Here is a 12,712-nt window from a genome sequence, read left to right as displayed (position 1 = left end):
ATTCCCTCCCTTCCTCCCTCCTTCCCCTCTATTCTGCAGCACTCTATGCAGGGGACACACTGAGAACGAGTAAAAAAACTCCAAACACTTCCCTTCTTGAGGCTGAGGGGTCCCTCAAACTCAAACAAGAAATTTGCCATATTCACTGAAAATTTGCAACCAAGGATTCAGACGGAGGGCACAAGTCCCAGGCAAGCCCCAACCTTAATTGACATCAAAGCCAGACTAATAAACAAGACGGGATAATGGGCTAATGGTGGCTGTGTTAAGGTACAAGCCGAATTCGAAAGGTCAATATTCTTGAATGAAAGCTTCAGTTCAGGCTCCCTACGTAAACCTGTGCTTCTCCAGCGAGGGAGCTCTCTCTCACAAGCTGCTGTCCTACACATCACCAGCATTTCCATACAGTCGGCTTTCAATGGCCATTTTGTTCGGAAGTGTCATTGTGCTCTTTTGTAAAGTGCTGCAGATTGAAAACATTTTTTTGTCTCCCCAGCCTGCAAAGAAGTGTTTCCATGGAAACCCGGTTACTAACGAGCCAGTGATCTGCTGGGACCTGGCCACACAGCGGAGTATTTGTGGGCGGTGGGTTAATGCGTTCAGAGGAGGGGGGGGGAGGGGGAGGGGGAACCTCAAGCTAAATAAAACAGCAAGGGTTATGATTATTCCCCTGGCAGTGAGCGCTGTTTAAATACTGAGATATGGTCAGGAACATCCTGAGAGAGAAAGGGCAGGATGGGGACTCAATCAGAGACACAAACTTGTCATCAACACTCTTCGGACAGTGAAGGATATGTGCTGAAGTGGGCCATTCAGAGGCAACAGTTGCAGCGCACCATCTTCTCTAGCCCTACCATTCTCCATTCAGAAAGGGAGAGAAAAGGAAATTCTTCCAGGATGTGCTGCTCCTGCACACCAGCTTTAGAATAAGGTCCCCTGACAGTAATAGCCAATTTGGCCTTAAATTCCAGCAACATTCTGTTGGTTTTCTCATTTGAACTGCTAACATCTCAGCCCTGGTAAAATGGATTAAAGATGGTGGAAAACCCTTGCTCCTGTTATTATTCTTTCTACGCTGCCGAGGTGGATTAGTTTAGCTGTCAGGCTGGGAAGGAGGTGGAAATTTTCCACAGCTTCCGACGCATTATTTGGCTTCGTTTGACATGGTTTAAAATATGATTTTCTCTCCTGACACCCCCCCCCCGACACTGGAAATCACTGGCTAATTTTTCCATGCCACGACTTAGTCATAAGATCCTGAGTCCAGAAAATAACTACCAGAAATTTTTTTTAAAAAACCCACTCTCAGATACTCCTCTTCTCCCTCTCTCAGCCTTTAAGGCTTTCGATAAAATCCGTCTCCTTAACCAGGCTTTTGGTCAACTGTCCTAAAATCGCCCTACATGGCTCGGGGTCAAATTTTCTGTGACTATCGCTCCTGTGAAGTGCCTTGGGAGGCTTTACTATGTTAAAAAACATGCAAATAAAAGTTGTTGTTACTGAGTCCAGGCTTTATCCAAGGGGTACACTGTAACCATCCACAAGGAACTGCATAAAAGCTGCCCAGAGCGACTCCCATGGGAAAGTGCCTGGGCTCCCATTCCCGCCACCTCCCATCACATCATGAGCTCAATATATGAATAGCCAAGTCTTTCTGTAACGTGAGGCAGTCTACGGGAATACTGATAGGCTGTGTCTGCACACTGCCTTCTCTGCCCGCACCCCCCACACCAAATCCTTGCAGAGGAAAGGTAGGTGGAGCTCAGATGGTCTCCCAGGGACATGGCCCACTTTGTCTCCTTATATTCCCATGCTGTGAAATAAATAAACCCCACATTTCATCCCTTCTCAATATTCCTTTCCCTTAAGATTTGCATTTAAAGAGAGAGCCATTTTCTCAGACAGTTACCATCTGCCCAACAACACCACTGATGAAAGATAATTTGTCCCAAGAGAAATTTGACCCCATTACCCAGGAGGAAAAAAAAGAGTAAAAACCGGGAAATAGGAATACTGGTCCGAACTGTTTTAATCCTTCTGGGTAAAAGCAGGATTGGAAACTTATCGCATTTTATACAAATTCTGTATGAGGACAGTATCTCTCTTCTCCATATTAAGAGTGGCTGGCTTACCAACTGTAAACTCACTGATTTGAGTGTGTGGGCTGCACACTCAGGCTAGGCCAGGCCTCGGCCTCCACCGGGAGTCAGGCCAAGCCTCATCCCACCGGGAGCCTGGCCAGCTCCTGTACTCACCGGGAATTAAGCCAGCTCCTCCACCGGGAGTCAGGCCAGGACTCAGCCCACCGGATGGTCAGCTCCTTCAGTCACCCAAAGTTAGGCCAGCTCCTGTATGGGAGTCTGGCCAGGCCTCAATCTCCACCATGTACGAGGCAGGCTGCATACATAGAGTCCGCCGCATGCCTTGGCCTCGATTCAGCCGAGCTGCACACACCAGGAGTCTGGCCAGCCCTTGGCCTCCCCTGCCAAGAGTCAGGCCAGGCTAGGTACTTCCACCAGGAGTCAGGCCAGGCAGCAACTTCCACTGGAAATTAGAGACGACTAGGCTGCAGCCATGGCTTTTTGGAGTTACTGTGAGGAACAGGTCAGGTTATGAATTAAGGCCCTCGGTGATGATTGGGCCTGCAAGCAAGGAGTTAGGTTAAGGTGGTCACTTTAAAGCAGCTCTCTCAAGAACAGTCAAGATGGAAGAAAACACCATTACCCTACCAGCTTTGCTTAGTCACATGTGCCTTTTTGTTACACTTTGCCCACAGAGGGAGACATCGCACTCGATTGCTTCTAACTACTTGAAGCTGCAACATTTAACTGCAAGTTAAATTACATAAACTCTAAGCTCTTAATTATGTAGTGTCTCACGCAAACATCAGGGCTGCTTAAGCCTGAACAAAGGCCATGTGGAGAGATATTACAGACGGAGAGCAGCATGTCCTTGGCACCCAGCCCTTGACCTAGCCTTCGCTTCAGAGGAGCACTGTATAGAGCTGAAATGCCACATAATCCAAAATGTGACAAAAGGGAAATATCTATACACTTCACTGTTCTAAGATCAGTCATCCTTATGATATCAGCACACAAAGAATTCCACACAAATTACTGGTCCCAGCAGTTTGAAGTATGGAGCAAAGCACAAGGAGAAGACACCAATAAGAGTACATCATTCCAAAGGATGCTGTCACCCTCAAAGTCACTGGGAATGAGTAACACCACTTCACACACCAAAATGTTCATTTACTCCCGAGAGAAAAATACTGCGAGTAACTGGTAACACTCGGTTCTGAATATTTAAATTAAAACCCAAAAGAATCACTGTTAAATTTTTTTGGGGTATCTGTATGATCACCTTTCCAGTTTCCGTGGCAACCCTTTTGTCCCACTTCATATAGACCGTCACATGTGTTGCTGGGTCTGAAGCAGCTGTACAAACTGGAAATCTTATTTTGCGTGTCTGACCACAGTAAATTTTTAGCTGTCATTCACATATCAAGAGCCCAGCATGGCAGATTCTTCATCATGCCACAGTTGCTTTTAATTCACAGTAAAGAACATTGTAAATGTGCTAATTATTTCCAGTGACTTTTAGAACAACAGTACCAAATCAGTTTTGCATCATTATAGAAATAGCTTGCATTTATATAGCGCCTTTCACAACCTCAGGATGTACCACAGTGTTTTTCAGCTAATGATGTACTTCTGAAGTGTCATCACTGCTGTAATATAAACACAGCAGCCAACTTTCACACAGCAAGATCCCACAAACGTCTATGAGGTAATGGCCGGATAATCTGTTTGAGTGATGTTTGTTGAGTGACAAGAGCTTGGCCAGGGCAACATGACTAACTCCCCTGCTCTTTCTATAAAATAGTGTCATTGGAAATACACCCACCTGGGAAGGCAGACAGTGTCTCAGTTTAACATCTCATCCGAAAGCATCTCCGACACTGTGCACTGCGTTGCTAGTGTTGGCTTTGATTATACGTGGTAGGATTTGAACCCAGGACTTTCCTGATCATAAGGCAAGAGAGCTATCACTGAGCTGCAGGCAGCACACTTCAGCAGATGTAGCCATGTGAAACTTTCACATCACATCCCTTAAACAGAAAAATAACCAGCAATACAATGATAAGATTTTGCACCCCACCCCCCCCACCGACCCAAACTGGGATTGTGCCTGGAATGGGTGTTTAGAGCTGTGGAGTGGCCTGCTGGTTATTGCTGGTTGGTGCTAGCAAATTCAGACCCCTATGGCAGCTTGCAAGCTGCCTAGTGTCAGGAAGATATGATAGTTCTCATAATGTTATTGAAATTTATAGTAAAATAGAGTAATGGTGGGATGTATCTGTGTGTGTGTGTTTGTGCATGTTTGTGTGACTTAACTGAATTAGTCTGGGTGCTTTGATGTAAGAAGAGAAGTTAAGTTTGAAATGTTAACTAGGTAAACAAGGGGAAGTTTAGAAACATAGGTGTCAAGGGAACATTTGTATTTTTAAATAAACCAGGCTAGATTGTTTTCAAAAGAGGGAGTGAAATGTGTCACCTAGCCAGGTGAAGTTTAGAGTGTGTTTACTCTTCCCAAAGATTACTGGTAAAACTTGGGGCTATGAGAGGTTTTTTTTATCAGGGAGATAAAGTCCAAAGACATAGTGAAACAATGGGTATTTGCATTCAAAAATGGAAATATGCATAAAGGAGAGAAGACTGTTTGTAAGGGAAGGCATTGTAAGATCTTACAAGTGTGAACAGCCTTCAGCATCTATGCCTCATGCTGCTGTCTTCAAAGGACTGAAGTCAAGAAAAGTCACTTTGAATTCAACTTGTTCAGGGTATCATGCTTCTTTGCCTGGGTCTTTTAAGATCTCTGTGCCTTATTGTTGCCTTAACAAAAGTGTAACTGGGAGTTAGATGGATTGGGGGAATTTAGAAATTATCATGGTAGTAATTTGTAGATCTATGTATGTATTTAAAAATTATATCTCTTATTAATAAATTTTAATCTAGTTTTATAAAAACCTATAAGACTCGGTGGTCTTATTATAACTGAATTCATGGCACACATCTCGAAATTTATACAAACTGCAAAACAAGTTGTGGCAGTTGTTTCAAGTTTCCCCTTGGGATTTGAACAACTCAGCATTTACCATCGGCTGTATCATAACACTAGTCGTGGTTTCAATCAATAATGAAGTTTAACACTGGGGCATACCGCCTGTTACATCCAAATACTGAATGCGTGCAAACCAGCAGCAACACAGACAACCTGCACCATCTCAGCTGCAGGAGTCCATCCCACAGCTTGCAAGAGAATGGAGGCCCCAAAGGATGTGCACGAGGGACATCTTGGTGGCTTCGTGCCTTTGGATCCACGAAATGTTTTCTTTAACAGCTTTATGTTTGTCTTTCCATCGCACTCATTCTGTCACATACTGGCAGGTCTGCCCAGCAGCAGTGTGAGACTATATCAGCCTCACTACTGTGCACGTAACCTGGTCCCATGCTCTCCATGCTAATGGGTGCATTTCTCTTTGCCTAAGGTGCTATAGCTCCCAATGAGAGGAGCAGAAAGTTGACACCTCACACAAGCACTTCAGCCCCTTCTAACACCTAGTGGTCAGGAGATGATCACCTGGTGAGCACTAGAAAAAGGGAGGAAGAACAGTGAAGGTGACAATATAAGAATAGCAACAATTAGAAAGAAGCAGCAGGCATCAGCTGAGAAGAATAAACAGTTTACACCGATCCATAAGCACAGACTTAAAGTTCAAATCCCATTTGTGACTAACTGATGCACCATTCTTACTGGCCTTTTTATGTCAAATGTCCTCCTCTTCCTCTGCAAAGGCAGTGAGTCATCATTGTGGTCATCAGGCTGACACATTCCTTCTCTCTGAATACAGCCCAGGATGATAATTTCAGATATCTACTCAAGACCATCTGTTCCCTCACCAGTAACTATCCAGCCTGCTTGTTCCCCCCACTGCCACAAAGTGAAGACGCTCACCTGTGGTGTTCTGCTCCGAGAGCCCATGCACTGCTTGTACGTCAATGGAGGGGCAGCCTTTCCTGTCTGTATGCAGCAGGAGGCTGTAGTTAGAAGCTGGGATGGCTATTTGTGCTCCATCAAAGATGCCCTTCACTTTAGAGAAACTTGGCAAGAGTGCTCCTACCTCTTGCACTGCTGCTTCCTTTCAGCTCTGAGTTAACACTCTGTCCTTTCAAGCCTGGTTTTAATCCATGAGATAAAAGTGGCCGTTCGGTCAGCTGGCTAAAAGGATCCCGGGTGAAAGGGGACTGTGTACTCTTAACTTACTTTCCACTTGACATAAATCAGCATTAAACTGGTCATCTCAAGAGAGGCCATGAGGCCTATTGATTTGGAAAACAGGTAAACTGACACCAGGAGGTGGTACTCTTGAGAGGCTAATACTTTGAATTCAGAGCCTGTTACTCTATGTCAAAACCATGGCATTTGTTAATAAATTCAACAAACCAGGACAGAATGCCAAGCTTTGAGCCAAATAGTTTGCATTTATCGGCCATTTCAGTATGGAGCCTGCAGCTGCTGATCAATCATTTCTAGGGCAGCAGAAGCTGCTAAAATTCCCCAGCTCAGAGACCTGATGGTTGCTCCATCGCGCATCCCAATACCAGCCCAAATTCTTCATCTCTCCTCAGAGGTTCCCTTCACCACATTGACTGCAGAGGCTCAAGAACAGCACAAGGGCAATCCACCTCTCCAAGACTGACCTGGGGGTCTCCAGGAATTGAAGATTAATCCACAGGACACTGCTGCTGGCAAGTCCAGAGAAGAATCATACAGCAGCCTCAAACAAGGCTGCGTTTTTATTTTCCATTTGCTTTGAACACTTTAATTCATTAGTTATAAAAAAATGTCAGCGATAGGAGAAAAAGGCTGCTTCATGAACAGTCAAGATTGAGTAACAAAGAGCTTGTTCCTTTTCAAATTGGCGTGGGAAGCAGTTCTCCAGGAGGGAGGGCCAATGGACAGAGTTTGAGATTAAAGTATGTGATGAGATACCCAGGAATATGCCAAGAGATGGTGATTAAGCAATAAAAGCCAGCCTTGGCACTCAATATCCCAAGAATGAACTTAAAAAATTATGTTCACCACAACTCCTTTCAACTCATTCAGCAGTCAAAACTCTCATGTCAGACCTGCACATTGCCAGGCTCTGGTGAAGTTGTGCAGCAACTCAGGAGATTACTGTTCAGTGCTGGCCCCATTTTCACCAGCTGTAAAATGCACTACTGAGATAATGTGAAAATCTGACTAACGTAATTACATTGACTCAAGTGGCAACAGCATACTTCAAATATTAGTATTGGACAAGAAAATGACTGACAGTAATCACTTTAATGAGTTATATTTACTCCAATGCAATGATCTCTTTGCAAATTCCGAGCCACATATTAAATTCATGTTGGTCAAGGAGGGAAAGAAATAATGAACGTACAGTGGTGATATTCTGAAAATGTAAAATAGCAATCTGTGCAGATGTGACTCCAATAAAGTGCCCTGAAGATTGAATAATGCAGAGTATAATGAGATGTGGGAGAGAGACAAGCAGAACGATAGAGCGAGCGAGGGAGACAGGTGGTGGGAGATGACAAGATTTAGAGAGGAAAACGAGCAGAGATGAGACAAGGAGTTAATTTTCACATTCACGACAAAGACCATAAGACCATAAGACATAGGAGCAGAAATTAGGCCATTCGGCCCATCGAGTCTGCTCCACCATTCAATCATGGCTGATAGGTTTCTCAACCCCATTCTATAAGACAAAGGCAGTAATCTGGTGGAACGGATCACCCATCCTTGCTGAACTGACCTTATTTTTAACACTGCTCACACGGTGAAGATGACAATAATTAATGCACCGAGCCTCTGGTTAGGTGGTAACATTCGTGCCTCTGAGTCACAAGGTGCAGGGGTTTGAACCCCATTCTAGACCATCCAGGCGAGTGGAGACCACAGAACCTGAATGCTGGGTTGATACCCAGCAGGGTTTGAGGGAGTGGGAAGGATGCCCCCTCATCCTATGAGGTTGTTGGTGCCCAGAAACGTCACACATCTCCCCACCTCTGACCTTTAGATCACATCACCCAGCCAGCCCACTCCCATCACTGGTAGAAAAGGTAGTGATGGCAATATAGGGAGGGTTCATGCCAGCCTGTTATTAAGTCTGTAAATCTGTGACGTGTTTTCCAAGGGAAGAACGTGGAGATACAAATACAAAAACTACACCAATTTTGTGCCACAGAGGATGAGCAAATCTAAAACTAAGAATTAGCAAACAAAAACCTATTGTTAGTATGTTGGTCTTATCTCATTTTTCCATCAAACCTCTCCACCAACTTTTCCTTGACCTAAAGCAATGACTTATTCTGGATACGGTTCCACAAATGCAGGGCACTCTTTAGCATTTCACCCAAGGAGCAATTATTTATGCTCGGACTATTCAACCAGGGGAGCACTGCTGCCAAGCCCAATTCTGTCCTGACTCTCCCATTTACATGGATGCTGTGTGTGGCTGCAGCAACAACTCTGGTGGATTCTTCCCTTCGAAGGCAGCGTGTGTCAACATTATCAGCAGTACAAACTGGGAACCAAACACACCAGCTTTCTGGGCTGTGTGGTACGGTTACTCACCGAGACCCTGGCAGCATTCATCTTAAGTTTTATGACTAGGTTTCCAATTTGTGATAAAAATAAAAAACTGCGGATGCTGGAAATCCAAAACAAAAACAGAAACAGAAATACCTGGAAAAATTCAGCACGTCGGCGGAGAAGAACACCGTTGACGTTTCGAGTCCTCATGACCCTTCAACAGAACTCAGTTCTGTTGAAGGGTCATGAGGACTCGTAACGTCAACTCAGTTCTGTTGAAGGGTCATGAGGACTCGAAACGTCAACTGTGCTCTTCTCCACCGATGCTGCCAGACCTGCTGAGTTTTTCTAGGTGTTGTTGTTGTTATTGATGTAAATTAATACCAGGCACACTCTTACAACCTAAAGGCCAAACTTGTAACCATTCCTTTGTGTGCTACTAGGAACAGGAGCAAGGCAAGCTCCATGGCTCAAAGGGTTTTTAATGGGCCATAGGTGTTTTTAACGTTACAATATTCACACTCCCCTTTGCCAATGTCTTATCAATTACATTGTTAAGGTTTGTTAATGTCAGTACCAGCATTAAGGGAAACAGGCCGAGGCAATGGCACAGTGGTATAGTCGCTGGGCTCTGGGGACCTGGGTTCCAATCCTGTCACAGCAGGTGGTGGAATTTGAATGCAATAAAAATCTGAAATTAAAAGCCTAATGATGACCATGAAACCATTGCTGATTGTTGTAAAAACCCATCTGGTTCACTGATGTCCTTTAGGGAAAGAAATCAGTTGTCCTTACCTGTTTGGCCAATATGAGAGACTCCAGGTAAATGTCCATAACAGCAATCACAGCCCTTTCAACCCTGCAAAGTCTCCCTTACTAATATCTGGGGGCTAGTGCTGGGAGAGCTGTCTCACTTGCCAGTCAAGCAACAGCCTGCCATATTATCTGTAAGGTATGATTCCATGAGGATGACTGTCCCAGACACTATCCTTGGGTATCCACCAGCAGGGCAGACCCAACAGAGATGGCACAGTGATACACAGTTGGGAAGGAGTTGCTCTGGGAGTCCTCAACATCAACTCTGGACCCCATGAAGTTAAACATGGGCAAGGAAACCTCCTGCTGATTACCATGTACCACCCTCCCTCCATGCTGAACATCACTTGGAGGAAACACTGAGGGCGGCAAGAATGTACTGAGGGTGGGGCAGCTTCAATGGTCGACCAAGCTGGCCGAGCCCTATAGTCCTGGGTATGTGGCAGGTGGTGAGGGAACCAACAAGAGGGACAAGCATACTTGACCTCATCCTCACCAACCTGCCTGCTGCAGATGCACCTGTCCATGGTAATATCAGTAGGAGTGATTACCACACAGTCCTTGTGGAGACGAAGTCCCTCCTTCACATTGAGGATACCCTCTATCATGCTGTGTAGCACTACCAATGTGCTAACACACTGTGGGTCATCAGCAGCAGCAAAACTGTACACAATCTGTAACCTCATGGCCTGGCATATCCCCCACTCTACCATTACCATCAAGCCAGGGGATCAACCCTGGTTCAATGCAGGGTGCAGGAGGGCATGTCAGGAGCAGCACCAGGTATAACTAAAAATGAGGTATCAACCTGGTGAAGCTATAACGCAGGACAACTTGCATGCCAAACAGCATAAGCAGCAAGTGATAGACAGCGATACCACAACCTGCGGATCAGATCTAAGCTTTGCAGTCGTGAATGGTGGTGGACAATTAAACAACTCACTGGAGGAGGAGGCTCCACAAATATCCCCATCCTCAATGATGGAGGAGCCCAGCACATCAGTGCAAAAGATAAGGCTGAAGCATTTGCTACAATCTTCAGCCAGAAGTGCCGAGTGGATGATCCATCTCAGCCTCCTCCTGAGGTCCCCAGCATCACAGATGCCAGTCTTCAGCCAATTCGATTCACTCCACGTGATATCAAGAAACAGCTGAAGGCACTGGATACTGCAAAGGCAATGGGCCCTGAATATTCCGAGAATAGGACTGAAGACTTGTGCTCCAGAACATGCCGCGCCCCTAGCCAAGCTGTTCCAGTACAGCTACAACACTGGTATCTACCCGGCTATGTGGAAAATTGCCCAGGTATGTCCAATACACAAAAAGCTGGACAAATCCAACCCGGCCAATTACTGCCCCATCAGTCTATTCTCGATCATCAGTAAAGTAATGGAAGGGGTCATCAACAGTGCTATCAAGCAGCATTTGCTTAGCAATAAACTGCTCACAGTTTGGGTTCCACTGGGGCCACTCAGCTCCTGACCCCATTACAGCCTTGGTTCAAACATGGACAAAAGAGCTGAACTCCCGAGGTGAGGTGAGAGTGACTGCCCTTGACATCAAGGCAGCATTTGACCGAGTGTGGCATCAAGGAGCCCCAGCAAAACTGGAGTCAATGGGAATCAGGGGGAAAACTCTCCGCTGGTTGGGGTCATACCTAGCACACAGGAAGATGGTTGTGGTTGTTGGGGGTCAGTCATTTCAGCTCCAGGACCTCACTGCAGGAGTTCCTCAGGGTTAGTGTCCTCGGCCCAACCATCTTCAGCTGCTTCATCAATGACCTCCCTTCCATCATAAGGTCAGAAGTGGGGATGTTCGCTGATGATTGCACAATGTTCAGCACCATTCACAACTGCTCAGTTACTGAAGCAGTCCATGTCCAAATACAGCAAGACCTGGACAATATCTGGGTTTGGGCTGATAAGTGGCAAGTAACATTCGCACCACTCAAGTGTCAGGCAATGACCATCTCCAACAAGAGAGAATCTAACCATCACTTTTTGATATTCAATGGCATTACCATCACTGAATCCCCTCTTTCAACATCCTGGGGGTTACCATTGGCCAGAAGCTGAACTGGACTAGCCATATAAATACTGTGGCTACACGAGCAGGTCAGAGGCTAGGAGTTGTGTGATGAGTAACTCACATTCTGACTCCCCAAAACCTGTCCACCATCTACAAGGTACAAGTCAGGAGTGTGATAAAATACTCCTCACTTGCCTGGATGAGTGCATCTCCCACAACACTCAAGCTGGACATCATCCAGGACAACAAAGTCTGCTTGATTTGCACCCCATCCACAAACATCCACTTCCTCCACCGCTGACACACAGTAGCAGCAGTGTGTACCATCTACAAGATGCACTTCAGGAATTCACCAAGGCTCCTTAGACAGCACCTTCCAAACCTACGGCCAGTACCATCTAGAAGGACAAGGGCAGCAGACACATGGGAACACCACCACCTGGAAGTTCCCCTCCAAGTCACTCACCATCCTGATTTGGAAATATATCGCCGTTCCTTCACTGTCGCTGAGTCAAAACCCTGGACTTCCCTCCCTAACAGCGCCGTGGGTGTACCTACACCACATGGACTGCAGCGGTTCAAGGAGGCAGCTCACATCACCTTCAAGGGCAATAAATGCTGGCCCAGCCAATGAAGCCCACATCCCATGAATGAATAAAAAAAAAACGTACTGGGTATCTGAACACATATAGTGGGGGATTGCTGGGACACTGGGCGTGGGTGAGGAGCATTGACAATTAACAAAGTCGATAATCTCTCTCTTAGCAAGGAAAGGCTGTGTCTTAGTTTTGACTTTACCAACTGGCATGGATGATGTTAACACCCTTTAGCACCATGTTGTTCTATTAGAGCTGGTTTTTTTAAAACTAGATCTCTGTGTTTTGTTATTCCAAATACTTATCGTTAAAATGTTTTGGGGGGGAGGAGGTCACAGAATCACACAGTGAAGAAGAGGTCCTTCGGCCCATCGAGTATGCACCGACATGTGAGAAACACCTGACCTACCTACCTAATCCCATTTACCAGTACTTGGCCCATAGCCTTGAATGTTATGATGTGCCAAGTGCTCATCCAGGTACTTTTTAAAGGATGTGAGGCAACCCACCTCCACCACCCTCCCAGGCAGCACATTCCAGACCGTCACCACCCTCTGGGTAAAAAAGTTTTTCCTCACATCCCCCCTAAACCTCCTGCCCCTCACCTTGAACTTATGTCCCCTCGT

The 12,712-nt window shown here is 45.7% G+C and overlaps 1 protein-coding gene across 5 annotated transcripts in view; it reads right to left on the bottom strand.

The window, feature by feature from the left end:
* The window catches only part of gpm6bb (glycoprotein M6Bb), a 151,766-nt gene that overhangs the window by 121,233 nt on the left and 17,821 nt on the right, over positions 1-12,712 (bottom strand). The window contains exons 1-2 of one of the 5 annotated variants that reach the window (XM_041212021.1): positions 10,271-10,276; positions 7,849-7,853 (exon numbers count right to left, since the gene is read on the bottom strand). The exons of 3 other annotated variants lie outside the window; for them this stretch is intronic. In XM_041212021.1, the coding sequence (XP_041067955.1) occupies positions 7,849-7,852 (4 nt within the window). In that variant the 5' untranslated portion in view covers position 7,853; positions 10,271-10,276. Of the gene's footprint in view, positions 1-7,848; positions 7,854-10,270; positions 10,277-12,712 lie in introns of those variants that run through there. One more of the 5 variants, XM_041212020.1, reaches the window with a different exon arrangement.

The sequence above is a fragment of the Carcharodon carcharias genome, chromosome 18, assembly GCF_017639515.1.
Source record: "Carcharodon carcharias isolate sCarCar2 chromosome 18, sCarCar2.pri, whole genome shotgun sequence".
NCBI classification, from domain to species: Eukaryota; Metazoa; Chordata; class Chondrichthyes; order Lamniformes; family Lamnidae; genus Carcharodon; species Carcharodon carcharias.
The sequence above is the reverse complement of the archived record's forward strand: the minus strand, read 5'-3'. Positions and strand labels throughout refer to the sequence as shown.